The sequence below is a fragment of the Lepisosteus oculatus genome, chromosome 29 (genome assembly GCF_040954835.1).
Source record: "Lepisosteus oculatus isolate fLepOcu1 chromosome 29, fLepOcu1.hap2, whole genome shotgun sequence".
NCBI lineage: Eukaryota > Metazoa > Chordata > Actinopteri > Semionotiformes > Lepisosteidae > Lepisosteus > Lepisosteus oculatus.
In genome coordinates this window covers 6,599,164-6,627,082 of record NC_090724.1, presented here as the reverse complement: position 1 = coordinate 6,627,082, position 27,919 = coordinate 6,599,164, and the positions used below count along the sequence as shown (strand labels likewise).

The following is a 27,919-nucleotide window of genomic DNA, read 5'->3' as shown; positions in this document are numbered from 1 at the left end:
GGCTTTTCACGCGTCTCAGCATATGATCCAGTCATGTTATGAATCAACTTTGTACACCGAAAAAAAAGTTTCTGCCTCACTGGCAGACCTACCATATCAAGCCCCTCAAGTACATTTTACATTTCTGGCAGCGCAGACAAGTTCAGAAAACGGGCAAGCTAGGAAGTTGTAGAAAAGGCTGAATATTTATTAGAAACATTTGTTTCCCTTTTAAAATTTACAGCATTTTTATTCCGTTTAAAAATAATTGGTGTTACAGACAAGATGCTCATCAACGTACTGATTGATGTAAGTGTAACCTTTGTTTCTCCCCAACTATTTGGTTCCAGTGTCGGTAGTGTATCATCCCAACCGGCAGCTCCGTTGGACACGTTTCTTAGGGAGGGGAGAAACCTCTCGCTGTCCAGATCGGTCACCAGAAAACAAGGTCAAATCACAGCCCGAGCTGGAAATTGTAGCACGTTTAGAAACGGCCTTAGTCTTTGACCAATCGTTGCCCGAGATGGTCCTACACGCCTCACCCCCTGGTTTCTTCGTCGTCCTAAGATCACCCTCAAGTCTCCCCGAGTTCTCGGGATGACACCCACTGGGGGGGGGGTCAGTCCAGCCCGTCCTCACCCATTAAGGCAAAAGATAAAGGAAAAGCATTAATATAGAAAAAAACTTGGCGTGATATTGATGCCGATAGGCTCTTACGCCCAGCGAAGGCTGTGAAAAATCACTGTGTACCACTAGACTCGTATACTTAATACAGACTGATGTGATTGTAAAAAAAAAAACGTGGCCAGGACAGTCACAATCCATAGAAGAGCCACAGATCTTCCAGAAATGAAACGCTTAACGACTGGTGTTCTCCATTTTTTACCAGTCTTGGTTTACGTGCCATTATGGTAGTTTATTCTAAAGAAGCGGTCTAAAATAATTGTAAAAAGTGTTCAACTGCAACTGAAGTAGTACAGGTTGTTTCACAGCGCAGACGATTTTTGGAACGAGAAAAAAAAAATATCGAAAGAATGTAAAAGTTCCGTTCTTTTGTAGCAGACCTTGGTATCCAGCAACCACACGTCCAGGTCCGAGTTTGGAGGAGATTACCTGAGATTTTTTTGAGAAACCTCTGGATTAGACAAGATCCTGGGAATGATTAGGTCATTAATGAGCAGAGGGGTGCCAAAAGTCCTCCCTCTTGTTGGCGCGATCCGTTTCTGCTTTTCCACGCAACTCGGTCATGACACTGCAAACCCATTCCAGAGACAAGCAGGAGTCCAGTCCGGTCTCGCAGACCAGGCGAGATGCGGCTGGCCCAGAGCAGGATCGCCCCTCGTAAACCAGCTTGACAGGGAAAACCCAGGAGCCGGTACCATGTCCCGGACTCCACGCCAAACTACACTGCGCACCACGCAGCAGCGCCGGACGCAATCTTCTTGAAAGCAAGTAAAAAAAAAATCTAAAAAAAACACATTGACAAATTTAAAAAATATAAAATGTCCTGAGACTTTCGTTTCCAGAACTAATATTTTTCTGGCCCTTCAAAACAAAACAAAAAAAAAAAACACCCGAACTAACGCACTCCAACAGCTCTGCGACACCTGCAGAGCCACTGGGGTCCGACAACGGCCCCCCTGTCCGCGTCGTTCCGGGGGGGGGATTTCAGCAGGAGCCAGGAAGACCACCTGAGCTGGCCAGAGGCAGGGGGGCCACAGGGGTCTCCGTGTGGCCGCGTGTCCCAGAAGAGGCCCCGTTGCGATCTTCACCTCCTCTCCTCGCCCGCCCCCCCCCACCCACTGCTCTGGGGGGGCTCAGAGCTCAGTGGCTGGGCCCCACTCGTCGTCGTCGTCGGCAGCGGCAACGGCGTTCTCCGCGTGGTCGTCGGAGCTGTCGCTGCCCTGGATCTGAGAGCGCCTCCACTGCAGCGCCTGGTGATGCGCCAGCCTGCCGGGCACAGAGAGAGAGAACGGGGGTGGGGGGGGGGTCTGGAAACTGGCGCCCAGCAGCGCCCCCCGGAAACCAGGCGAAACTGCACGAGCTTCCCCTGGAGTCACCTCCTGCTCTTGCTGGGACGTCAGGGAGAACAGGTCCGCTCTCTCTAACGAGCGGCGCTCAGGTTTAACGGTTCTCTACTTACACCACAAATTTGGGCTGCGGGGGCTTCTTTTCCTCAGGCTCAGCCACGACAGCCTGCAAGACACACAGTACCGCCGTTAGCTACGTCTCACCCATCCAGAAACTCACAGAAAGAGAAATAAAAACAAGGCGATTCAGCTGTGAGAGGAGGAAAATCCACACAAACATCCTGGTCTTCCAAGCAAGTAGTGCCATCCCCGGAGATCCAACTTACCCGACTGGCTTCCTCCTGGATTTCCGGATGGCTGCCCCCGGGGGGGGTCACGTGAGGGGGTGGGTCCGGGAGAGAGTGAAGGGAATCCGAAGCCCTGAGATTTGGGGGGCTTTCCAACCGGGGGCGCGGAGCCGACGCTTCGGGGGTTCCAAAACGGGAGGGGTCATCCTCCGAGAAGCTGGTGGGGGACGGCTCCCTGGGGTCGTCCTGGTGACGGGAACGGGGCTCGGGCACGTGCAGGAGGGGCGGCCGGCGCCCGGAGGCCCTGGGGTCATCCGGCACGAACCCGGGGGGCCCCTCCTCCCCGGCGGCGGGCTCCGAAGAGCGGGCGAGGGAAACCCCCACGTGCCGCGGCGCCTCCCGGCCCCCGTAGGGCTCGTCCAGGTCTTCGTCCGTGTAGGCCTCGCCGTCCGTGTAGGCCTCGCCGTCCGTGTCCTCGTAGTCGCTCGTGGCCCGGCTGTCGCAGCTCAGGTAGTCGGAGGAGTGGGAGCGGCTCAGGGCGTCCAGCTCTTCCTCTCCGCCGCTCTCCAGCTGCGGAACGCCAGGCGGGAGAATCACAAACCCGGGAAATAACAGAGCTGCGCCGGACACAAGAGAGGAGCACGCAGGAACATGGCTGCTTGTAACAGCAGGGCCTGATGCAGACGATCCCAGATAAACATCATATTTACACAACAGCTGTTGCAGAGTTAGCACTATAGGCAAAGGTATTCTAGTTTTAAGCATTTTACAATGTCAGAAGTCTTCCATCAGATCTCCATGTCCCACTATATACTGCCCAGGGATGAGTTTAGGGGTTAAAAGAAATTGGTGGAAACAACCTGGAATGAATAGTATTCATCGAGTTCAGGGCAAGTGAAACGTTCGCGTGGATCAGGAAAAGACAAAACCTCTATGGAGGATTATGGGATTGAAAAGGATTACAGGGCCCTGAACGTTCCTCCCTTGCTAGCTTGCTTGCTTTTCCGCTGGCGCACAAGAGCTTCCTTACCGTCACTTCGGACACCCAGACGGGCTTGGTCTGCAGGCTGCAGATCCGGTCCTTCAGGACCTCGTACCACATGTCCGAGCCGGGCTGGAGCTCAATGCGAGCTGAAAGAGGGGAGAGGCGCAGTTCAGCTGGGGCACCTGGGAGCCACTCGCCAGGTTTCCAGCGTCTTGGATTCCTTTCCCACATCCTAGGGCCGAGCGGTGGCTCTGTGGCTCAGGATCTGCGCCTGTGGCTGGAAGGTTGCCGGTACGTATCTCGCAGCCGGCAGAGGGATCCTACTCCGTTGGGCCTCTAAGCAAGGCCCCAGCTGCTCAAGTATAAATTGCTGACCCTGCGCTCTGACCCCAAGGTTCTCTCCCTGTCTGTGTGTCTCACGGAGAGCAAGCTGGGGTATGCGAAAAGACAAATTCCTAATGCAATAAATTGTATAGGGCAAATAAAGTGATCTTATCTTATCCTCCATTTAAACTGTCTTTACAGCTCCAGGAATGGAGTTCCAGCCAGATATAGGGAGTGACAAAGAAACCTTCAACCACGAGCAACTCATTCAAGGTTTTAAACGGCAGGGCATGGAACAACAGGTTACTTTCTAGCCGTTTGGCCATCCTGCTCAGTTCAGATGTCATATGCACAAGTAAAAAGAAATGATTATTTGCATATATGTATGGGCCGATACAAAGACATTAAGGAATCAAAACCAAAAACAAACCCCAAACAGCAGCAGTAACAAGTAACAAATCGCTCTGCGATGGAGCCTGCCGTGGAAAGGGAGAGCTCACGCCGGGCGCCTACCGGAGAAGAGGTGGGCGAAGTACTTGCGGGTCTTCAGGGCCTGCGCGTAGAGACGGCGCGAGCTCTTCTTGGAGTCCGGGCACAGCCTCTTCCTCATGGCCTTGACGTCCTTGCGGCTGTGGGGGTCCAGGAAGAGCACTAGGGGGTGGTACTGGATGTAGTTGAGCCGTTCCACCGCGGTGGGCGTGATGTCCAGCAGGGGGTGCTTGTCCTGAGGGAAGGGAAGAGGGAGCACATGAGAGGGTCCGCCGAGGCCCAGAGTCGACAGCTCTGAGATCGGGCTGCGAGGGACAACTCCGTCCAACCATTACAAAACCTTGTTCCCTTCCCTGCCCGTCTTCACACAACTACAGCAAACCAGCTTTAACGGTTCTGGGCCAGACGATGGATTTCAACTGGTCAACTGAACGTCTGGCCGTCTACTTTCAAAAGGAACTACTTTTTCCAAATAACCACCTAGGAAGCAGCTCAGATCCTAGTAAATGGAAGCCTCTCTGTTTACATCTGCCGAGCCCTTTCTGTAGTAGAAGGGGTCAGAGGTCAAGGATTCACGGACGTATTGCAAGCTTACAGGAGCGCTGTGCTTCTTGGGGACAATACTGCAAGACCACAGACATCCGACGAGTCCCAGGGAGTGAGAGACAGGAGATAAAATTCCCCCATCTCCATCCCAGCCACTGTGCACTGCACCTCTGGAAATCCCAGTTACACAGGTGGTACCAATTTACACTCAGGCCCAAACCAGCGTCTTTTCTGATCAAGCCACACAGACGCCCCACAAAGTTTTACAAAGCCACTCCATCTTGCCGATCGCACGAAATTCTCGTGTTGCCCTGCCACACCTCCTCACCTGCTCTGAAATCTGCTTCACGGCCTCCAGTTTGATCACTGAAGAGGAACCTTCTCCTCCACTGCGAGGGACCATCTCTGTGTACAGAAGGGTGAGAGGGGGACGGGAGAGAGAGAAAAAGTTACCTAGATCCAACATCATAGCTCAGATCATCCCAGTAAAGTATGAAATTCTTAGCCCAGTGCAGGCCGGGTCCGACTGCGCTTGACTTACGGGCCACTTCAAACTCTTCGGGCATTTCTCTAGCCAGCTTCTCCATGGCCACATCGTTCAGAGGACCCAGGATGGCGATGGGGCGTTTGAAACTAGCTGGAAGAGAGAATTGGCAGGAGGCTGTGTGAGGGAGGAGATACACAGCCCCGTGAACACCTGTGGAGTCTGGGGGCAACACACTGTGTGTATAACTCCAGGAAAGAGATTAAGTTGAGGGGTGTGAATGATGGTAGACTTAATAAAAAGAATAAGAGAAGCACATACCCCCAGACAAGTAACCATAAACATTCCAGACGTTAACGAAACAAAATACGAGTGCGCTGACGGCCATATTTTAAAATGGCGGAAGGAAAGATTTAAAGGGTTATGTGTAACCTGGTCTAATAGTGCTAAGCTATAAAAAGCAGCTACATCACCCTGCAACTCACACCTCCAGCCTCACTGAAGCTCAGTAGGTGTGAGCCCGCCCAGTATCTGGATGGGAGACCTGCTGGGAAAGCAGTGCAACCTGGGAGAATCAGGTTCCTGCTGTAAGAGGTGTTAGTGGGACCAGTAGGCCACATATCTCTATTTTCAATAGCACAATTCTTCAGCTGTTGGGTCCTATCTCTGTTCACCCTGTGGTCAATGTGGGTCCTAATGCCCCAGTATATTGGAGCATTACACAGTACTATACTGTAAAAAAAAAAAAAGGCACCATCCTTCGGATAAGACATAAAAACGAGGTCCTAACTCTTTGCGGTCATTAAAAATTCCAGGATGTTTCTTGAAAAGAGAAGGGGTGTAACCCCAGTGTCCTGGCCAAATTTCCCCCCTGGCCTTTACCAATCATGGCCTCCTGATAATCCTCATCTCTGAACTGGCTTCATCACTCCACTCTCCTCCCCACTCAGAGCTGGTGTGTGGGGAGCGGACTGGCGCATCCTCCAGGTGGGGCTGCACACTGGTGGCGGCAGTGGGATTCCCCATGACCTGTAAAGGCCTTTGAGTGGAGGGTCCGGAAAAGCGCAAGGTTTACTTATAACGCCTCTAATGACTGACGGCCAGCTGTGCCAGAGTGCAGGCAGAGCCCCGCCCTCTCACCCTCTCGCAGCAGGACCTTCTCGTAGGCGGGGTACTTGGCCTGGATGGTGAGCTGCAGCAGGTCGTCCCGGCTCCGGCGCACGTTCTTCTTGGCCCCCCGGAGGCCCCGCAGCTTCCAGAACTCGGCCCGGGGCCCCGGGACCTGGGAGGACGCGGCGCTGCTCTTCTGAGCCTTCTCCATATTGGCTATCACTTCCGCCCTGAGAGGAGCGCAGAGGGGGCGCCAGAGAAGACGGAGACGGCAATTTAACATGCAGGTCCACGGTCATCCAAAGAGATTTAGGATTCAGAATGCAACTGCAACTTACTCGCTTTCTCTGTAGCTTCAAGTAATAATTAGATAATCACAGTCTGGGCCACCACGTTACATTAATTCTTAAGTGCCTTAAGAATCTGCTTTTTTATAGCTTTAACGACTCTCTACTGAGATGGTGTACTTATGCAAGAATGTCATATTGTCTAATTAATGCCTAATATTGTATTAATATTGCTGTCTTTGTTATACAATCTATATTTTAAAATTACGAGTAAAAGAAAAGAAAAATAGGGCCAAGAGGAAGCACAGTGGCATTGCGGTCTTGCAGCACTAGAGACCTGGGTTATCTCCAGACTGAGGCTATCTGTGTGGAGTTTGCATGTTCTCCCCACGTTGGGTTAGGGCTTCCTCCAACCTGGTAGGTTAATTGCCTACCAGGAGAACTGGCAACCTTGCTTAGTCTGCAAGCCTGTTTGACATTGACCGGCTAACTGACCAGGTCACTGTCAATAGCCCCCCTTCCGCCCAGGACCACCACGCTGACCTCTTGTAGTTGGGGATGGTGCCCTTGTCCAGCTCGTGCAGGTCGTTGCCCATGCGCACTGCCAGCCAGGTGCCCAGCTTCCCGTGATGCATGGTGTCCACCACGCGGAAGACCTCCCCCCGCGTGAAATTGAGCCCGTGGGACCCCTCTGCCACCTGGTCAAAGTGCGTCCGGATGAAGAAAGAGTCTCCCAGGTTGGACTGCATAATCTTCCTGTAGACTGAAATTCAAGAAGGAGGCTCTGGCAGAGCTGTGCTTTGTGGTGGCGAGACCTGTACTGGTCAGCACACGCGGCGGTGATCGTTCAGCTCAAGGGTAACTGGTCCAGAGACACAAGAGGCAGGGGGAGATCAAGATGGCAAACGCCATGAAAGGTGCACTTGACCAGTGCAATTTGTCGCTTTCGCTGGTAATGGGAATACAGCAGTAGTCTTAAAAAAACCTCCCAGAGGTAGGAAAGGTACAATATGTTTATTTGCGGTTTGTTTCCCAGTTTTGGTGAATTAGGAAAGAGAATATAACCCATGAGTCGTTTTAGAAGACCCCCCACACCCACACACACCTTTCACCCGGTCTTTTTGAACCACCTCCCCGGCAGCACTTACTGTCCATCTTGTTCTGCGTCTCTATGACGACCTGCTCCCCGCTGCGGATGTTGAGCAGGAACATGGCCGCCTCCTCCCTGGTGAAGTGGCCGAAATCGACTCCGTTCACCTGCCGGCACCAGAGGGCACAGCCCCATCAGAGCACACCCCCAGCACAGCACAGCCCGAACTCCCTGGGGTGCCTGGGAGCCCCGGAGCTCTATGACCACTAGGCACCAGCTGCATGCGGATGCCCCAGTCGGTACAATAGTTTAAAGTGTATCATGTCAACTGACATCATTCAATTGGCGTTTACCGCTCGTTTTGCACATTTCACAGTGAAAGTGCCCAGCCCCCCCCCCACCCCACTGTGGGCTGCTGCCTAGCGTGACCTGCGCCCTGACGCCTCACCTGCAGGATCTGATCGCCCTCCCTCATGCCCTGCTGGTGGGCCTGGCTCTGAGGCTGCACCCCGCCCACGAAGATGCCCACGTCGTTGCCGCCCACCAGCCGGAGGCCCACGCTGCCGTCCTTCACGAAGTCCACCGTCCGCAGGTCCGAGCTGTAGCTGTCCGCAGAGGGAGGGGGGGGGGAGGAACCTGTTCTTTTACCAGCACTGACAAAGCGAACAGAGGCCTGCCATTCTCAAACACAGCACGGCCAACCACGAGACATGTGGGTTTTTGTGGATCTGAATAGAAAACTGCCAAAAACTCTCAGTAGTGTATAAAGTGTACGTACAGGATTCCAGAAGGTGTGCGATTTTTTGAGAAAATGAACTTACCCTGAATTTGCTCTCCTCACACGAGGGGAATCCGGGGGTACTGAATAGATGGGCTCTTCGCTTGCCCTGCCTGGAAGAAGCAAACCGTGAAACTTCCTCCAGCATCCACAAGGTGTCGCTATTGCACTACAGCTTACACACCTCGCCCTCTTCCACTGACTATTGCATCACCCCAGTGAACTAAATGGTACAAAATCAATTCAGAGGTGAAACTATGTACTTACTGTGCACCTCGGAGACATCCTCCATTGGCACTCCGGGACGGATCATGCCATTACTGGGCGGTATTATGCTGCTGTAATTCAGAGACCAAGAACAGCAGGTCAGGGACAGTACCCTGGAGACATGTGTTGGCGCAGTGGTAATGGCAGGGTTAAGATATTAGTCCTGCAGTACTGCAAAGTGATTTCTAGGTAAACTCTTTTGACTTCCACCCTGCGATTCTTACCCTCTCCTTCTCATCTCTCCAGGCAAGCACAAACCCCTTTAAAGTGGTTGACTGGTCTCTCAATGAGAATAATTATCCTACCCCCGGCTGTTCTGTTCCCAGTATCCCTTGCTCTCGTATCTCCTGGGTGGCGAAGGGATGCTCTCCGTCTCCGAGTCGGAAAAGTCTGAGAAAGAGGGCGGAGAGGAAGGGAAAGATGAGCTGGGAATTTATCCTCCTCTGCCAGCCTGGTGAATCTCGGCCTCTTCTCTGCCAGACCCCGATAATATTAAAGATTCGTCCACCAGGGGGAGCCCTGAAAGAGGGGTGGCGAGAGGAGCCTCACCTTCGGGAGGGGGTCTGATGGGAGAGTGGCCTCGGGGCGGGGAGTCCTGTCCGGGGCCGACGGGCTGGCCCACATCGGGGAAAGCTCTGGGAAGAGCAGAGGGAATAAATCGCAGTCAAAGCAAGAGTTAAGTCCCCCTGATCCAAGCGGACACACACCTCTGCAGCGCGCCACTCACTCCACTGCCGAGCCCATCAGCACCGGGGGAGCCGACGGCAGCGAATCACTGCAGTCATCGTGCGGGTTTGTAATCCGCACGCCAATGAAATCCGAGAGGCACGCAGCATGTTGCAACGCAAACCCTGCACTTGCACTTTCAAACAAAATAAAACTGCACTTTTCGCTTGTGTCAGAGACGCCAAAAGCTTTGAGAGTTCATAGGACACCTTTCGGCAGGTGTAGCACAGTGTAACTCGTGTCTAGCTGACTTCTACCTAAGCAGCGCTTTTTGTTACTGGCCTTCCACCAACCTTGAAGCGATCGATGAGGAAATGCCCGAAATCTCACACTGTCTCCGTCCTATACCCCTCTCCTGCATCCGAGCGATCTTACCTGTATTTGCCCCTGCCGTCGGGGGCATCATCATGTCTCGGGGGAATGGAGGAGTTGACCTCTGACTCGGAGTCGGACTCGGGGGCTGAGCGAGAAAAGACAGGGAAGGCGAATTTCAGGAAACCTCTTTTTTTTTTTTTTAGGAGTACAAAAGACTTTCCTTGAGCCAGTTTGATTCGGTACAATCTTTATAGCTCCCGGTCGTCTTATTTCTGGAATCCTCTCTCCTAAAAGCTTTTGCTGACCCAGAACGTGGCAACCAGCTGCTCATCACTGCATTTCCCCCCTCACACAAGCAGCTGTGAGCAACCGTGGGGAAAAAGATGGGGGGCAGGGAGAACAGGCAGAGTTAGGCCCACCTCGGAGTGAGGGCTGGACTGTGGGCGCGACCCAGCGAGGGGGCTCAAGAGACGGGGGGGGCTCGTGCCCTCTGGGCTGAGAGACGTCAGAAAGCAACCTAGAGGAGAGGAACGGGAGGACAAAAAGAGTTTCAAGAAGAGAAGACACGATACAATGCAGCATCTCATTCGGCAGCTTTCCAGCAATGCAATGTGCAGAACAACGAGAAAATAAGAACAACCACATGCATCACATCACCACCTGCACATTTTAAACGGACAGGAGACGGTCTTGTTCATGCATGAGCGTTCCTATAAAGGGCAAGTGGATTGGGCCCAATTTGCAGGGCACAACGAGCGACTGCAGACTTCAGCCGCACCAGGCCAAGATCGAATTATCACGAGGAGCTCTGTGGACGGGCACCTCCTCCGACGTACCGGTATCTGTTCCTGGGTTCGATGCTGTGGCTAGTGTCCGTCCACCTGGAGGGGACGGGGGAGCTGTGGTCCGACTCCGAGTCGGAGGGTCCTGCAGGACAGAGGGACGAGACCGATTGGTGACGGCCACTGCCCCACTCCGTCTCTTAGGAGGGCGTTGAAAAGAAACGGCCCCCAGAAACGCAAAAGTACTCCCCCCCCCCCTTTGACACCGAGTTCGGGGCGTTCGCGGCTGGCGGACTGACCTCGAGGAGGGGGTGCACCTGGGGAGTGCCCCCGCCGGGGGGGGTCCTGCCTGAGAGCGAGGGGCGACGCCCGGAGAGCAGGCTGGGTCACCTCGGGAAGAACTCTGGAAGACGAGCCAAAACGAGAAAGAGCAAAGTAGAACCGTCCAATTGAGCCGAGCCCCTTGTTAGAATCACCTGACCCATAAACTTCCCCTTGCAGAAGACTCAGACTTGGCCGAAACGCTCAATCGGATGGGAAGAGAACATGAAGATGCTTTGACAATACTTCCTCTTTGGTCTTAATAAGGTCGATTCAAGCTGAACAGATGATTGAGAGAGCAAACAGGACAGGGCAGGGCAGGGCAGTTAATAGGCAGAGCCGTGGTTTCTTCTTCAAATCCCATTACTCTGTTTTAACCATGAACACCCATCTGGTTCCGAGCGCAATGCAGCTCAGTCCAGCACGGAGTGAGAGTCCGACGATGTGTCGCTTGCGTCTTTACATCACTGCCCTCAGCCTCCCCCTCACACTTTGACCTTTGACCCGTGACCCCGTACCTGTATCTGCTTGACTGGCTTGTCACACTTGGACTGTCCTGTAGGGAGGGGGGCGACAGGCTGCGGTCCGACTCGGATTCCAAATCCCCTGGAAAAAAAACGGACAAAGAGCAGGAGTGAGGAGGATTTCTGGAGAGGCTGATGCTGTGGTGTCATCATATCCGCAGCTAAGGATTCTGCTTTTCTTCAAACCACAAGCACTGCTCTTCATGGGATATCTGTTTTAAGCTACAAAACAATATTTCAACAAAAAGTTCCATGTTCCTGGTAAGTATCCAGAGCTCCTCCTGAATGCGGGATAGTGCTCAAGGTTGATGTGACATTCTGGAGAGCAGGCCAGCTCATCCCAGGAGCACAACCACACAGGGATGATTTCAAATTGCCAGTTTGAACAAGCCAGCTCTGCAAGCTGAGCAGAAACCAGAGCACCAAAACAGAAAACAACAACCTAGCTCCAGGCTGGATTCGAACCCAAACCCCTGTACCCACATGCTGTGCAGCAACAGCACCAATCTAATTACTTATTTAATGTTAAATACATTTTGGTTTAAAGTTTTTTTGTGGATGTGTCACTACAAGGAAATTGGCACAGGAAGCGAAGCTTTAGTTAAAATTGGTTTAATATGAGGGAGAAATGACGATCAAATCAGTCTTTTTGATCCTAGAAAAGACAAAATCGGCCTCTTATTTTATAGACAAATCAAGGTTATTCTGAGCCCTTCACTGTGGAGCACAGCCTGCGTATGTCCTGCAGCAGGTCAGCAATCATATCCGCAGGAGAACCCCCTCCTCGCCACAGCACTCACCTCGGAGAGACGGCCTGGAGGAAGGGGAGCTCCACTGAGGAGAGTCATGCCTGGGAGCGAGGGGAGACGAGCGGGTCTTGGCAGGAATGGCTTCGGGAAAGACCCTGGTGGGGAGAGAGGGATAAGAATTACATCGGAGCAAGTCTAACCAACTGGAATATCATCCCTGTGCCGTCTGCAATCCCGGGTTAGTCCCGGGCTCTACCTGTACTGGCTCCTTGGCGCTCTGCTGTCGGGAGTGTCTAGCCTTGGAGGAGGAGGAGGAAGAGAGCCGTGGTCCGAATCCGTATCCGATGGCTCTGGATACGAGAGAAAAGATGGGCAGGGGAAAAAAAAAAAAAAAGAGATGAGACTTTCGAATCATCCGTATTGTCCTCTTTTACACTAGATTGAGTGCAGTGGTGACAGCGTGCACAGAGGAAGGCACAGATCCCAGACTCACCTCTCTGAAGAGGGGCAGCTTGCACAGAGGACTTCAGAGAGGCTACCTGCAGGGGGGTCAAGTCCTGGGAGATGGGCGGAGTGGAGCTGGGCTTGTGATTCCTGCAGAGACGGAGACAGAGAGAGGGAGAGATGACGTGGAAGAAACAGGATGCAGCAGGCAGCAATGCCAAAGACAAGCGGTTGTTTTAGAAAGGACAGCAGAGTGCAGGTTAGGGCACGAGCTGGATGAGGACAGTAGTGGGGGGGTGTTGTCCTGTAGGAGGTGAAGAAGAACAAGGACTGGGTGCAAGAAGGGCTATTATAAAAAAAAAAAACACACTGCATTCAAACACAAACACAATAAGGGTGGCCAGATATGATATATACACTTCTGTGCTGTGGGTTCTTGAATACATCTGTTTTCTGACTGCTTCATCCAATATAGAAGGAGGGAAGCCAGAGCCTATTTTGGCAAGCAATGGGCGCAAGGCAGGATCTGCAGCAGTGGAGAAAATAAGAACTCCAAGCAGATAGCACCCCAGGAATTGAACCCAGGGCTCTCGCACAGCGAGACAGCAATGCTATCCACTGTGCTGTTGTGCCACTACAAGTGGAATAAACTGCTCTGGTGAGGTGGGCTCACCTTCCGGTTCGTCTCTCCTTTCTTCCCGAGATCTTCCTTCTCCTGGTGGAGGAGGGGGGCTCCGACTCCAGATCCGAAATATCTGGATGGAAGAGACGCAAGAATCGGACACAGAACCACTAGTCGTGGGATTTGATTCGGTGATTTCTGGACCAGACATACTGCAAGGATTCTTAAGAGTTGTTTTTTTTTTTCCCTTTTGAGAAGAAAAAGGAAACAAAATCTCAAAGTCTTTGTTCCAGCCTTTAGTCAGCAAAGCAGCAATTCATTCTTTATCAGAAAGCCACCTCTTCCTAGGGTCAAGGGTCATGGCAACCCTGAACTTGATTTTTACAACAACGCTCACTGTGGCATTCCCAGAAGCACAGGCCAGGGAACACGACCCTGGATGGGATGTGGGGACAATTCAGAGAACTTGATGAGCCAGCATGTCCCTGGAAAATGAGGGGTAATTGGAAAACCCGCCGAAAGATATTGATAGAGAAATGCATTTTATTTCTGTAAGTGTGGAACAGTAGGTAGGGCCCTGTACTCTGGTCTATGGGGGTCAAGCCTTGGGTGAGATGCTATCTTTGCAGTTAGAATGGCGACTTTGCAACTCAACATTGCAAATAAGACACCAGGGACCCTGATACAACAGTCCCGGCATAGGCAAGGTCAATAAGAACAAAACAAATCTGAGGTGCTCACATCAAGGGTAAAACTCCCTGCTAACCACTTGTTCTGCTAATGCGGTTAAATTTGTTACCGTCCATCCCAGAGCTGTCGCCGCGACTGCCTTCATCATTGTCGCTGTTGGGCTCACTGTCCTCAATGTCTGGGATGCTGACCAGGAACTGACGGTCATCGCGCAGCACCACTAGGGACAGCTTGCCCTCCGACCTCTCCACCAGGTGCTTGGTGTCCAACAGGGAGAGGTTCTCGGTGGCCATCCCATTGATCTGTGGACAGGGCGCGGGTCAAAGGTCAGGCACGACTGCTGGGTTTGTCAAGTGCAGCAAAGCCTCGTGGGATTGGAAGGGCCATCCCAGGACATAACGCTATGTATACCCTGCACTAAATCTACTCGGGTGCAAAGCATCGGGTCCCACTTCATCAATGGGACCAGAAAAGACCATCAGAAAATGTGTTAAAAGCTCCAGACAAACCCACACGGACCTTCAGGATAAGGTCTCCTTCTTGCAGGGTCCCTTCCTTTGCTGCCAGTCCAGTGGGGGTCATGTGTTTGACGAAAATCTGACTGCCCAACTTCAGGCCGTATTCTGGTAGGAGGTGAAAAATAAACAAAGATACTGTATTAGTATTTCCCTAAAGCACATACAGGCTGAGACACCGCCTCTCTGGAGAGCTCTCATGGCCCACACCCCTGCCCGGGGCTGAGCTCCAAGGAGACGCGCTCAGCTGCTCTGATGCGGTCTCCTTGGCGACTCGGTCCCTGCTGGATTTGCGAGCCAGCTGTGGCTGCGGTTGGTGGTTTTGGAGCGGCTCGCGTCCTCGACACGACCCGCCAGACTCCAGCGGGAGGAGAAAAAAACACACGAGCCGGCTTTCCCCAAACTCCGCTCCAAAGCCAGCCCAACCTTTCTCCGCCTCGCCCCTGGGTGACTTCCTGCCACAGTTTCAAATCCTTCCCTCCTCGTCGCCATCTCTACCAGGAAATGAGCGAGCGAAAGTCAGCTTGGGAAACTGGTCCTTAATATTTAAAAATCCAGGCATTTATTATCCAGCGTAGAGACTCTATATGACTCTATAATCCCCATTTCAGGAGGCCAGAGTCCTTAGTTTGGGTAAATAAGCTGGTCCTGCCAGCTCACCGTCTGTGGCTCTCTTCTTCAGCAGCGTGGCCCGGATGGGCCTGTACGGGCCGTCCTGGCTGGGAAGCCTCTTCATGCCGGACATCAGGGGCAGAGCGTGCCCGTTGCGGTCCGGCGTGGCGCTGCGGGCCTCGCGCTCCCGCCTCCCCTGGCTCCGCCCATAGTAGTTGCCCTCGCTGCCGGAGTCCGAGAGCTGGGTGCCCCGCGAGGCGGCGCGGGACAGCGGGGCCTTGTGGGCGGCGACGGGCATCTGGATGGTGCGAGGCCTCTTCACCGTCTGGAAGGAGAGAGAGAGAGAGAGAGAGAAACGCCAGTCACTGCCAGGCCCAGGCCCTCGGTGTCTGGAGTGTAGAGATCAGAAACTTGGGCTGAATTGGGGCTGAACGGTTGTTGTCAACCAACCAATAATCAGAAGGGAGGTAAAAAAAGCACGATTTCGTACAAAAAAAAACGCGATTCGAGAATGTCCCGAGAACGAAGCAGGAACACACAGGCTGACCCCGCGCCTTCCCAATTCCAAATCCGAGGTCTTTTCCCATTCGAGCTTCGGAAACGGAAACTATAAAACGGAAAAGGGCCGTCGGCCACGCCCACCGGAAAGACAGATCCGCCAAACGGACAGGAGGAGGGATCTGCCACAGGTGGGGAACGAAAACCTAAGAACAGGTACTAGCGAGAAGAGGCTGGCGAGCATGTTGGGTAACGAGTAGATAATTGGGAACGGCGTGGTCCGTTTTCCAGTCCCTTCCTCCCCGTGCGGCTGTGCTGGTCAGACTCACGATGTTGGCTGTCCTGCCGCAGGTCTTGAGCTGCTGGATGGCATAGCTGGAGGTGACGTTCTCCATGGCGATGCCGTTGACCATGACGATACGATCCCGGGTTCTAAACGGGGGGGGGAGAGAAACGAGCGGTCAGGGGCGGGCGGCAGTCTAACAAGGCGGGCATCGCCGTTCTTCCGACGGGCACGTGCGACAGCAGGTAGAGGCAGGTTGGCGGTAACCCATTGCAGATGAGCTAGCATTAGAGGTCATCGAGGCCTCTGCTGTTTGTACACTGGGTGACACATGGCGAATTGATTAATTAGATTAGATGGGGAAGGGCTGAGACCCACATTCTCTCTTGGGATTAATTCCCAACTTAAGCATATAAAGGGAATCATGGTGGTAGTTGCCGTTGGGTTGTTTAGAGTAGGCTTTTTCATTTGTGCATATGGCACCCCGATGGGCGCACGGAGGTCCCAAGGTCTTCTTCACTCTTTCAGCGTCACTTAAAAAAAGAAAATCGGATAAAGGCAGCTTCTGCAACAGCACTCACTGTAGCCTCCCCGCCGCTGGCCCGTTCCTGACCACGTCCGAAATCAGCACCGCCGTGTCGCCGGTCATGGGGTTCGGCTTGTCGCGCCCCCCGGATATGGCCAGTCCGAAGCCCATCCGGGGATCCTGGAAAAACAGGGAAGCCGGATATACTATGCAAACACGCAGGTGTGGCCCAGGGGTCTGTTCTGCACACGAAGACGTTACAGCAGACCAGACTCAGGTCCCCAAGGCAGGAGGGTAATAGGGTCTTTTATTCCACTGCAGTTCTTCCATCCATCTTCTAAACTGCTTTACCCAGTTAAGGGCCCAGTAGGGGGCCAGAGCCTATCCTGGCAAGCAACGGGCACAAGGCAGGGCACATCCTGGGCAGGACGCCAGTCCATCGCAGGGCCAACAGACACCGACACACACACTAGAGCCAGTTTTCCCAGAAGCCAACTAACCTACCAACATCTTTGGACTATGGGAGGAAACTGGAGCACCAGAAGGAAACCCACACAAACTCCACACAGACAGCACTCCAGGTCTGGAGCTTAACTTCACCACAGCGCCGCACTCCACTGCAGTCCATCTACTTAAAAGAGAAATTCCTGCATTCTGCTGGACCAGAGCTGCGTACCACTACAACAGTCCGGAATTGGGCAGCCAATTGTTCACGCAACACAAAATGGCAAAAACACAACATTTACAAACAAAAGGAGGCCATTACACACATTTTTGGTCATTAGCAGTTAACGGATCTGAAGATCTAATCCAACCCTTTCTTGAGAGAAGTCAGGGTACTGGTTAACACAACATGGCTGGGTGGCTTGTTCCACACTCTCACCACTGTTTGCGAAAGGATGCCTCCTGCTCTGCATTTTAAATACACTACCCATCGCCTCCAGTTTGTGTCTTAACATTTACCATTAAACCATGTCGCTTATGGTTTTATTTGGAAAGCTGAGAAATGCTGGGGCTCCGAGCGTCGGCCCTGCTTTCTTTAAAAAAGGAATTTCCATCAGGGTAGCACTGCAGCAGAGATGGGTGGATGTTGACCACCCAGTGGTGTAAAGTGGAAACATGTCTTTAGCTTTACAAAGTCACCACACGGCTCAGGATGAACATGCACCCACAAGCTCAGTATCCTTGAAGGTGAAACAGTGGCAGCTGATCAGCTCAAGGATAGCAAGCGTCAGTAAAGGCCATCTCTATAAACAGTGTCCTGTTGCTCCTTCTGAAGGGAGACTGCAGCAGACTCACCTTGTTCACTGTGATAGTATACTGCTCCCATATTGTCATCTCCTCCATCTCTGGGTTCTACAAAATAAGAGGGAGAGGAAAAAAAAAAGATTTAAAACGTGCCTTTCCCTGTACAGTATGGTACGGTGAAGCATTCCTGATAAACCAAAAAAAAAAAACAGGCTGGGAGGTTAGTTAAGATAAGCAAGCGCAGAGTAGCTGTGCACACAGTACTGCTCTTTCACTGAACAGAGATTGCTCAAACAGTGGAGAAGAGGCCTGTACTGCTCCACCTCGGTGGACGTACTGAAACACACAAGCTGTATGTCCCGTGGTGAAAGGCAGCACGGAGAAAGAACTTTTTGAAAAACAGGAGTACTTAACTTGTGTAAAACATGCAGCATGCAGTTCATGCAGCCATGTGGAAAATTGACCAGATCTTCGCCTGTCTAAGTCGAACACTAAATGCCCAGCCAAGCAGTATGGGGGGGTAAGTGCACCTGTAGGGGAAATGCAAGAACTGCACATTTCTCAGCACCCAATCGAAATCAACCATATTTGTTAGTGCAGGGCTCTTACCCAGAATCCCCTGCTTAGATAATGAAGTCAACTTCTACACTGATTTTATACAGTACGCAGGCCTAGCCTAAAGAACAGTCATGTTAAGCCCATAATATTCAACATTTTGCTTTTTGAAACTGCTGTTTTTATACCGGTGTAAGGCTAGGCATGCTTTCTCTTTCACATTAAGCAGAGCCATCAGTACATTTCAAACTCCTAGAATCCATTCACAAAGCGACAGCTCCATTTTACTGACTGATCACATTACTAATACGCAACTCATTTTGTAAGCAAACAAAATAACATTATAATTGCAACCCATGTTTCACTACAACATACCACAGATACCTTTCACCAGATGTCATTACATTTTGTTTAAAGTCTCACTGTTGCATCAGAATATAATGCAGAAACATTCCAATGGATGTGTCCCTTAAGAGTGCACCTAGCTTTTAGAAACACATGCACTCAAAAAGTATCAGTTGAGCTGGGGCTATTTAGCCCATTACTGTTAGAGTTAAGCTCCAGCTTTTTAGAAACCATCCTGTATCAGGATTGTTTATCAGAATACATATCAGAAAATGTATTCATTGCCAAAGCTAAACGAATAACAGCTACTTAAGCCACTGTGTACCGAAGTTCACCTAAGCAACTATCTCAAGTGGAGTGGGCACTCTATAAACAAAGTGTGAGCTCTCATGCCCTCATTCATTCACAATAGTCTATACAAAGGATGCACGTGGTCCCCATCCCTGTTACTCTGCCATCTGTAGCCTGGAAAGCCAGGATGAACTCAATTCCGCTTGCAAATAACCTGGGATGCAAAGCTACAATGAAGCAGAATCATAAAAGCAGAAGAGAAAGTGCTGCCCTTCGTGCACAGTCACTCAATGGTTTAGGAGAGCTTCCACAACCAAGGCTATATAGCCTACAGGTAAATAACAAGACTCATCCGGGAGCACTGCTGTTCTGAAAGAATGAGTTTCGCCCAGAGTTGTTCAGGACTTTGTTTTTCCTCAAAACAGACCGCCCTTTGCCATGGCAACATGGCAATGAGCACACAGTTTAGTCAGAGCCTTGCGTCAGGAATTTTACCTTGCGCAGCCAGTTTCTTCCAATCTCTGTTTTTCAGCTATTGGCGAGACGGAAAGCGTGCAGGTGGAGAACACAGACCTCTGTGCCCTCCAGCACCAGGGAGGAGGAGGGGAGACTGAAGGACACAAACCTCAAGCTTTCATAGTTCTGTGTAGTTTATTGTTGTTTAAAAGTTCTGAATGAGTTCCCTATGCTTTATTGCTCCTATAGTCAATTGCTCACTTAGACACTTACTGCACCGAAATCCAGTGTGACAAACTACACGATGCTTCCCACCCAGTTTGGGCTCAGATATAAGTGGGCTGTTCCACCTTCGCCGCAGCTCGGTTTCACATCAAAGCTTCTACCTTCGCGCCTGCTGCCCATCTCCCGAGCGAGGGCAGGCGCAGGCCAGAAGCCCAGGAGCTCGCCTGGCACGGGGGGGCAAGCCCACCCAGTTCTACCCGAGACTGCAGCGGGGAGATCGGTGCTACAGGAAAGCAGGCCTGTCCTTGGAGCACAGGGGCAGATCCTCAAGGACTTGTAGTCAGAACGACAGTGTTTGTGCCCCAGGATAACCTCACCACCAGACTCCTTCTGCTTTTCAAGACCTAGCACACCACCAATTCCAACCATGCCTTTGCTGTGTGCCTGTTGTTTTATGAAGGTAATTATTTTATTTTTACTCTCTGCTACAGGGAAAAATGGGTTTTAATGCCACAGAGAACAACAGTATACTTCCTGCTTAGGGGAGCAATCGGGGATTCATTTGCAAGCCAAATGTATTTATTCTGTATATATTCTATATTCTTCCTGCTCGTTAAATACCCAGATGTGGCAGTATTTCCAAATAATACTCTAAACCGAGAGGCACAGGATTCTAATGTACCTCTGGCAGGGGGAGGGGGTAATGAAACTGAAATGAGCTGGGTTTTTTTACAAGCTCACCCATAACACAAGGATATGGAGGTTCATCCCCATCAGACCAGGGCTGGACTTGAATACTTGCAGCCACTATTAGAGTAATGTGAAATTCCTCTTTACTGCTCCCCATTTGCAATGCAAAACATTTTGGCACTGAGCTCGTTCACAAGAAGCCATGTCTGTGACGGGCAGACCATCCGAAGGATGAAGGATGAAGCCGACTGCACGCATAAACACAGCTCCCTTTCCGGAGCACTCTGCAGAAGATTCCTCTTACTGTCACCTTTCCCAAAAAGCTCAGTCGCACAACAGACCACTTAAGGGAAGAAGACGCACACGATGTCTTGATCTCTTAAGGTCTTTTTAAAAAAAGCTAAGGCAATGCCAGACCAAGTCCAGAACACAGATCAGCAGCTGCACATGAGAAATCGACCATCGGTGCTCATCGAAGAATCATGGACATCCGGAAAAGAGACAATGGAAGGGCCAAGGTCAGTTTTACCTTCACAGTCACATTGAAAAGACTTCGTACATGCCCATGAATGGGAGATCTAAAAACTAAAGAGACACCTGCGATCAGCAGACAGATGGATTACACATGTAATTTCACTGCACCTGCTCAGGGCTGAAAGCCTTTTACCTCCAGATTGTGCCAGGCAGGAACGACACCAGCTCGGAAACAAAGTTCCGCCATTTACCAAAAACAATTCAACACACAGGAGCCCAACCCCGACGTGGAACGAATCTTTCCAGTCAAATTGAATACACAACAGTTTCCAGGATGACTTCATTTCATGACCTATATGTACTAAAAGAGGTTTTCATAGGACAAATACACCAGGGTCATAGTTGTAGCCATTCAGAGGTTCTCCTCCAAAGGCTGACAGCTTCATGGTTGAGAGCTTGTAAATATTTGCACTACACTGGAAAATCTGGGACTGAGAAGCAAAGGCAAGCCTGGAATGTACACAAGGCCCAGATAACAGGAGTCACATAACTCCCATTAGTAACTCCCATTGCCTGCTGCTTGTCCTCCAATAACAGGGGACCTTTTTCCTTTGTTCTGCCTGCAAGGAATGCTTTGTCCAGGTGCAGGAAGCATCTGGTTCCGAATCATCTTTGCTTGTATCTCCGAAGTGAAATGCACGCATATGACGGAGTGTTTGGAGAAGAGAGACTGAAAGAACAGATATCCAAGGAAACAGACACCAGCCAGGGCTAGGAGACCTACGGTACCAGGAGCTCCTTTTCCACACCCCTTGTCTCACTTTAATAGATTATCAACCATATACAATTTCTTGCATTAGGAATTTGTCTTTTTGCAGACCCCAGCTTGCTCTCCATGAGACACACAGACGGGGAGAGAAGCTGGGGGTCAGAGCGCAGGGTCAGCCATTTATACAGCACCCCTGGAGCAGCTGGGGTTAAGGGCCTTGCTCAGGGGCCCAACGGAGTAGGATTCCTCCGATTCCCCCAACAAGTGAATTATTTGCTTTAAAGAATGAGTAGAAACTCAGACAATTACAGACAAAATACACTCACCACATCCTTGAACCTCACCGCCATCCTGGGGTTAGTTCCTTTTTCATCAAGCTGTCGCCCCCTCTAAATGTGGGCCAGTTTTCACCGGAATGCCATATTCCGTTTGTAAAAGTCTTTAAAACTACATCCTCAAAAACAAACTCCCAACAACTACTCCCCCTGAGCCTGCAAGCAAGCTGGAGAGCTCATTCCCGAGTCCTTGTCCACGTCCACTGGACTGCGCCAGCCACGCCAGGGTGTAAAGGGGGTCTTCCGAGTTTGCTGGGAGTAAAAGGTGAAAGATGTGAAAGCCCACTGCGTTTACCAAGCACTCACCTGGGGGAAATAAATTCTCTCATCCAGGCCCTGAGCTCCTCCCTGTATTGTTCATACACTGATAGTTGTTTGCGGACGTTTTAAGGTGGAGGTAACTCACCTGGGCATAAGCCACAGCTTCAGTGCCTCATGGAAAAGCACTGCCACCTTAAGAAAAGTCAGGTATAACTAATATGGTATATAGAGAGGGGCTGGACATAACTAATTAACACTGGCCATTCACAAGGGAATTCCAGGCTTCAGAATGCTGGATAATCATTACCCGGGACTAATGGCCAGGTCCTTAACCTAAAAACCTGAAGGGACACAGACCGCTGATGTAGTCATCAGCCCTCTTAATCTGAACATCAATGAATAAAGAAGCAAAAAAAATAAAAATAAAGCTTATTACAGATGGACGAAACAATTGAGCAAGAATCAGGTTCTATATAAATCAAGAAAAGAGCTACGATGTCAAACAGCCAAGTACTGTCCTTCAGAGAAAAGCAGCACCCTATCTCAGGCTGTAATGCTCTGTGGGGTATTCTGAATGTTGCATCGAGGTGGTGCTATTGCGACACCTGCTGGGGGGAACTGGGATTTCCACCACTTGTGCATACTTGAGCTTCCAAGACTGAGCATAGCTGCATTCCCCCCCCTCCCCCAAAAACATTCTGTTTCAGGGGTGCAAAGGTCAGCATCACCGCCTCACAGTGCTGGAGCACCGGGTTCAACTCCCAGGATGTTATCCGTGTAGAGTGTGCATGTTCTCTTGTTCACATGGGTTTCCTCCCACAATCCAAAGACACGCTGGTGGGTTAACTGGCTTCTGGGAAAATGGGTCTGGTGCGAGTGTGTGGGCGTTTGTGTCCCTCTGCCCCGTGATAGACTGGTGTCCCTTTCAGGGCATACCCTGCCTTGTGCCCATTGCTTGCCAGGATAGGCTCTGGGTTCCCCAACAAAATGGGGGGATGGATTTTGTTTCACCTGGAAACCTTGATCTTGACGCTCTACAGGAATTGGATTACGACACTCAACGCTACTCCTTCTTTCACAAGCTTTCTCGTGCGGAAATGGTGAAAAATCGCATACTGCCATGATGTCTCCTCGTGATCCAGACTGCACTGGACAGACTCCAAGAGAGGGAGGCTGGGACTGTGCCAGTTTTGGCGTACTCAGCGTACCCACAATAAACACACTGAAACCACCTCCAATTGTCCCCCTTCAGTAACTAGAGTCATTACTGCTCACTATTCTCTCTCTCACATAAACACACACACTACCTTACATAGCTTGGTGGAGTATCACCCATACAGCATATCCATGATGGTCCGACTCACTGATGGTTCATGTGAATGGTTTCACCATTGCAACAGCCTGTTTGGTAGGTTTTGCTGTCAAAACTGACTCAGCAAACGGGAATAAACTACAACAGCAGCAAAGAATAACCTGCAATATCTTAAAATGGAGAGACAGAAAAAAAGACTGCATTCACAGATTTAACCATTTCAAACCAAATGAAATAATGCAGATTAGTCGGAGGCTGGAACTCCTGGAATTAATAGTGAAACCTGCTCTGCAATGTGGCTCTGAAAGGTTTCGCTGCAGTAAGAAAGCAGTGCAGGTACAATAAACTATTTTAAAAGAATGTCTGCCAGCAGTTCCTCAATTATTTAAATAACCGTTATTCAGTACTGATAAATAATTAACAAGAGAGTCACAATTAACAAGAGACAGAAGTCACCGCTTCTCATAAAAGAACTGCTTTCACCGTCATATACAGGTTGTGATTCCCGGTCGTGAATTTATATATTAAATTTATGTCTTTATGCACTCCAGAAAGCTCTGAATTTGCAGCTCTGTATTTCTGTTTATTAGAGACACACAAAACACAGAAAGATCCTGTAAAAATGCAAAGGCCCACTTAATCTGTAACGTTCTACAGGAACATATTGGATACAGAACAAAAGCAGAGAAATCAGTTACACCAGGAAGTAACGAAAACCTTGAAAACCAATCAATTAAAGATAACTTGGCACAAAATAACAGAATGGACAAATGCAGGCAGGGCATAGCCAAGTGTAAACACTCATCAGCAGATAGCCAAGGTGCGCCAACCTCCTATCTCAAGATAAAAACTCCGATATAGTTTCTTTTTTCCTATCGTTTGTATATAAAGAGGTGCTCGAGGCAGAATTCCCCACCTTCTTAGCAAATCTCTTACTTGCTGTGAATCCTGGGATAGGACTGATGCCGGTTTTCGACTGATTGCAAATCCTGAGATGCCCGTTCTTCCTGGTTTTCAGTTCCGGACGGTATTAAAATACACTGTCAACAGTCCCTTGGTATTTTCCCAAGCAGTCTCCCCCGTACTCCCAAGACCAGCCCGAGGCTACAATTACACTTTCCCCGGTCTCCGAGCCTCTACTTCCAAAGAAGTGAAATGCATCCGACTCGGAACAAAACATCCAGGGGCTACAACCCCCGCCAAGACAGATTCCAACCTCCTCTGCGCGTCGGTCTTCCCCCTTAATTTTTCTTCAATCCCTTATACAGGCAGGTGAGTCAGTTGAAAACGATTTCAGTCAGTCCTGTCCATTTATATGGCAATTTCTGGCCATTTGTTTCCAGCGCAATTTAAGTCTAAGGGCGGTGCACAAGCACAGAGTCACCTGGGAACTGAAATCAGGCCCCCTGGCCCTCACCGCTGCTCAGGAATGACGAGAGGTATTTGCACAGTCGACAGGATGTGAACCCGAGACCTCGCTCAGTTTCCAGGTCAGAAGTGCGCCAGTCCTCGGTGTTCAGAGCACTAGAGCCTCAGAGACTAGCCTCCTCTTCAATTACAGCATCGGTCTGGGGCTGGTTGGGGTGTTTGTTTTGTTTTTTTAACAGGGCTTTAAACCTTTTCACCAAGAACAAAACCAGACTTAGGACAACGCTGAAAGCAGAAACGTATATTTAAAGCTGAAGAAGAAGGAGGGGGGAAAAAAATGCACTTCAGGGGATTTCTGAGCCGAAACTGAGCTGAAAGCGAGAGTCGGCACGCGGGCAGGTGGGAACCTGCTGTAGCAGCAGAACCAGTAGGACGAGTCCAGGAGAATGCGAGTCGGCGACCAGCTCCACGTTCCCTGCTCCCGGACCGCGAGCAGGACGCCCCAGCCCCTCTCTCGGACCCACAGCAGGGCGAGCCGGTAGAAAAACAAGGGGGAGACGTGTCCTCCTGGGAGACACGACTGTGTCAAAGGTTGGGGCAACGAGACGATGAGAATTAGGAGACCGGTTTCCCTTCAGCCTCCGGCCTAATTCATTCTAAAGATTGGGGCGAGTGTGTGTCATCTCACAATTAAAAAAAAAAAACAAAGCTGATGGAATCAAAGGGTGTGTGTGTGTGAAGGAGTGCGTCTCAAAATCCTGTTTTTAAACACCAAAACCTGGCACCCGTAGCCAACTGGTTGTTCTCATGCATTTGCAAATGTACAAATAGTTTTAACGATGTATTCCTAATTATAACATAGAAACCTGCTAATCACAACTCAACATAAAAGCCGTCCATTCCACTCCAACTCGCCAGTCCAGGATTGCACTCGGCAGTTTCGGGTGGCTGGGAATATCCCGACAGGAGAGACCTATGGGCTGCGATGGATGCTGCCAGGCAGATGCGAGACAGACAGGTCCCCTCTTCGTGACAAAATGCTTCAACCATCGGAAACGGCGACTACAAAAGCATTTTGACCCCAGTCCCCTTGTCGGTGGCTCATTGGAGACAACAGGTCAGTGAGGGGTAAGAACTCGGCGAGGCAAGAAGATTTGCGTTATGCAAGAATCTGTTTACGACATCCTGAACCTCCCCAATCAGATTTCAGTACAGGAGCCTCAGGCAGTGGTGGGGGTGGTGGTGGTGAAGGGTTTAGTGGCTCTTAAAATGCGAGTCTCGGAAAACACTGCCGTGCACTCACGACAGAAACAGACACGAAAGAGACGGGGTGCTGGAGACAGCAGACGCAATACAAGGCACAACCCACACCCAGGATTCCCAGCTCGGCAGTCAGCATCCTGCCTGCTGAGGAGCGCGTGCTGTCTGGGGCAGGTCTTTACCCCAGCACAGGGCCGTCTGTGCCGGCAGCCTGCGAGCCCAGCAGGGCGTCACGAGCATCATGGGATAGAACCATCGGCACAAACGGAAAGCAGAAGCCCAAGGCCGTGACTCACACGGGGGGGAACAGCCCCTGGTATCCAACAACAGGGGGTCCAGAGGACATTGCCATAGGGCTGCCTCTCCATTTCCATGTCCACTTTCACCTTCACCTCGTCAGGGTGCAGGCGACGGCCAGCACTCTGGCTTCTGGCAGCAGGTACGACAGCTAGTCTGGTCCCAGCACTGGCCTACAGCTGCAGACTGAACCACCCTCACCTCCCACGACAACGCTCTGTCCAGGGCTGGCCAGTGAAAAAGCCCCGGAGTGTGACTGGCCACATGATGCACCTATCCGCCTTCAACCTTCATTTCTACTTTCACACCGGCTGCAGATGTGCCAAGACATCTCCTCAAAAGAAGAAAAAAAAGCCTGTGAAACTTACTTTTATTGTCCCTGATGGGAAATATTCTTCACAGGCCAGTAAGACAATACCTTCACAACACAAATCCAATTATTAACAAATAAGAGATGGTCACGTATAAAAAAGCCTGTGAAACTGACTTTTATTGTCCCTGATGGGAAATTTGCTTCGCAGGCCAGTAAGACAATACTGTACCTTCACAACACAAACCCAACTATTAACAAATAAGAGACGGTCACGTATGATGAGAAAGACAAAAACACAAAAGTAAAATATACAGTTGCCCAGATTAAGCAGGTTCATATCCTCGCACTTTAATAGATTAGGCGAGATTTTAGCGTGTCGCATTTATAAGGTGACTTACTGCTGTAAACGTTGTGGAGAACATTTCATACTCCCGTGGAACTTTCACGGCAAGCGCCGTGTTGATCTGAATCACCTTCATAAAGTACCCAAGTCTGCGTTTGTTGCTGTTGGACAAACTCCCTAAACTGTAAGGACGCCTTGGTCCACAAGAAACACCCCGAGGAAATCACCCTCAGAGCGACAACTCAGGAATACTTCGACACCCACGACACGAAACCCCAGTGCGTTATCAACACACACACACCATAAACTGCCCAGGTCTATTAATCGCACGGGGGTTGTAAACTCATAAAAGCAGTTAATCGCAAACAAAGTACTGAAACGGCGCTTGAGAAAGAAAATAAATACCTCGGCAAAGGCACAGGAGTGATACCGGATAGTTTTCCCTGCGGATATTTACACATACACACATGCAGTGCTGGTATGGCGTTTCGGGTGTACCGAATCTACCCAGGTTTCGCACGGAGGGCGAAACGACAGACAAAACAACTGGGAAAAAAAAGGTAAGTTACTCGGAACAAAAATAACAAAGTAAGAAAACTCACCTGTGTAGTGCGTGGCCGCGAGGTGGGCAGGTAAATAAACACTTAATTCCGCTCGCGGGGCAAGGATCACCCGTGGAGAAACTCCGGAATCCGTCTCCCGTGACCCTTTCAATCGACCGAGCGAGCGAGTGGAATCCTTAAAGGGGAGGTTTTAAAGCTGCCAGGTATCCAAGACCTTCGTGTTTGCATTTCCTTACAGGTGGCCAATCATTAATGTCGGGAAAGGAAAAAAACACACACACGTTTGAGGCGTGGAAAGAATTAACTCTTCAGGCACGGAGTAATAATAATAATAATAATAATAATAATAATAATAATAATAATAATAATAATAATAATAATAATAATAATTGCTTACACTTATGTGTAAGTGTAAGCAATTGCCACACACCTGAAGAAGGCTCCACGGCCGAAACGTTGTATTCTCTTTCTTCTTTTTTTCAGCATGGAATAAACCTATTACTTGTTCCTTTGCAGCCTACGCATGCTGACGCAGCTCCCCACCTGAACTA

General features: G+C 50.5%; 1 protein-coding gene across 3 annotated transcripts; it reads right to left on the bottom strand.

The window, feature by feature from the left end:
- Nucleotides 1-166: 166 nt before the first annotated feature.
- On the bottom strand, nucleotides 167-27,560 carry tjp3 (tight junction protein 3). 3 transcript variants are annotated; one of them, XM_015365468.2, is made up of 31 exons: nucleotides 27,408-27,560; nucleotides 17,563-17,619; nucleotides 16,319-16,443; nucleotides 15,784-15,886; nucleotides 15,005-15,281; nucleotides 14,349-14,452; nucleotides 13,939-14,131; nucleotides 13,191-13,272; nucleotides 12,567-12,667; nucleotides 12,330-12,423; nucleotides 12,125-12,228; nucleotides 11,319-11,406; nucleotides 10,779-10,882; nucleotides 10,534-10,624; nucleotides 10,117-10,214; nucleotides 9,758-9,842; nucleotides 9,206-9,291; nucleotides 8,962-9,046; nucleotides 8,657-8,727; nucleotides 8,433-8,502; nucleotides 8,060-8,216; nucleotides 7,670-7,778; nucleotides 7,065-7,284; nucleotides 6,265-6,464; nucleotides 5,182-5,277; nucleotides 4,969-5,045; nucleotides 4,119-4,329; nucleotides 3,327-3,427; nucleotides 2,336-2,866; nucleotides 2,123-2,175; nucleotides 167-1,929 (listed from the first exon to the last, which is right to left on the bottom strand). In XM_015365468.2, the coding sequence occupies exons 2-31, from the start codon at nucleotides 17,608-17,610 to the stop codon at nucleotides 1,797-1,799; spliced, it is 3,897 nt and encodes a 1,298-aa protein (XP_015220954.2). In that variant the 5' UTR covers nucleotides 17,611-17,619; nucleotides 27,408-27,560; the 3' UTR covers nucleotides 167-1,796. The 3 variants fall into 3 exon arrangements, with proteins under 3 accessions (XP_015220954.2, XP_015220953.2, XP_069042132.1); XM_015365467.2 differs by lacking the exon at nucleotides 27,408-27,560 and adding an exon at nucleotides 21,643-21,875; XM_069186031.1 differs by lacking the exon at nucleotides 27,408-27,560 and adding an exon at nucleotides 21,643-21,875 and having other exon boundaries at nucleotides 8,060-8,210.
- Nucleotides 27,561-27,919: the final 359 nt, after the last annotated feature.

Bases quoted from the DNA above. Each gene is read 5' to 3' on its own strand.
- tjp3 (XM_015365467.2), bottom strand. From the start codon at position 21,666: ATGGCGGTGAGGTTCAAGGATGTG. The intron at 13,273-13,938 runs GTAACAAATTTA...TCTTCCATCCAG, and splicing joins CGACAGCTCTGGGATGGACG to ATATTTCGGATCTGGAGTCG. The intron at 6,465-7,064 runs GTCAGCGTGGTG...CGCTCCTCTCAG, and splicing joins ACCATCCCCAACTACAAGAG to GGCGGAAGTGATAGCCAATA.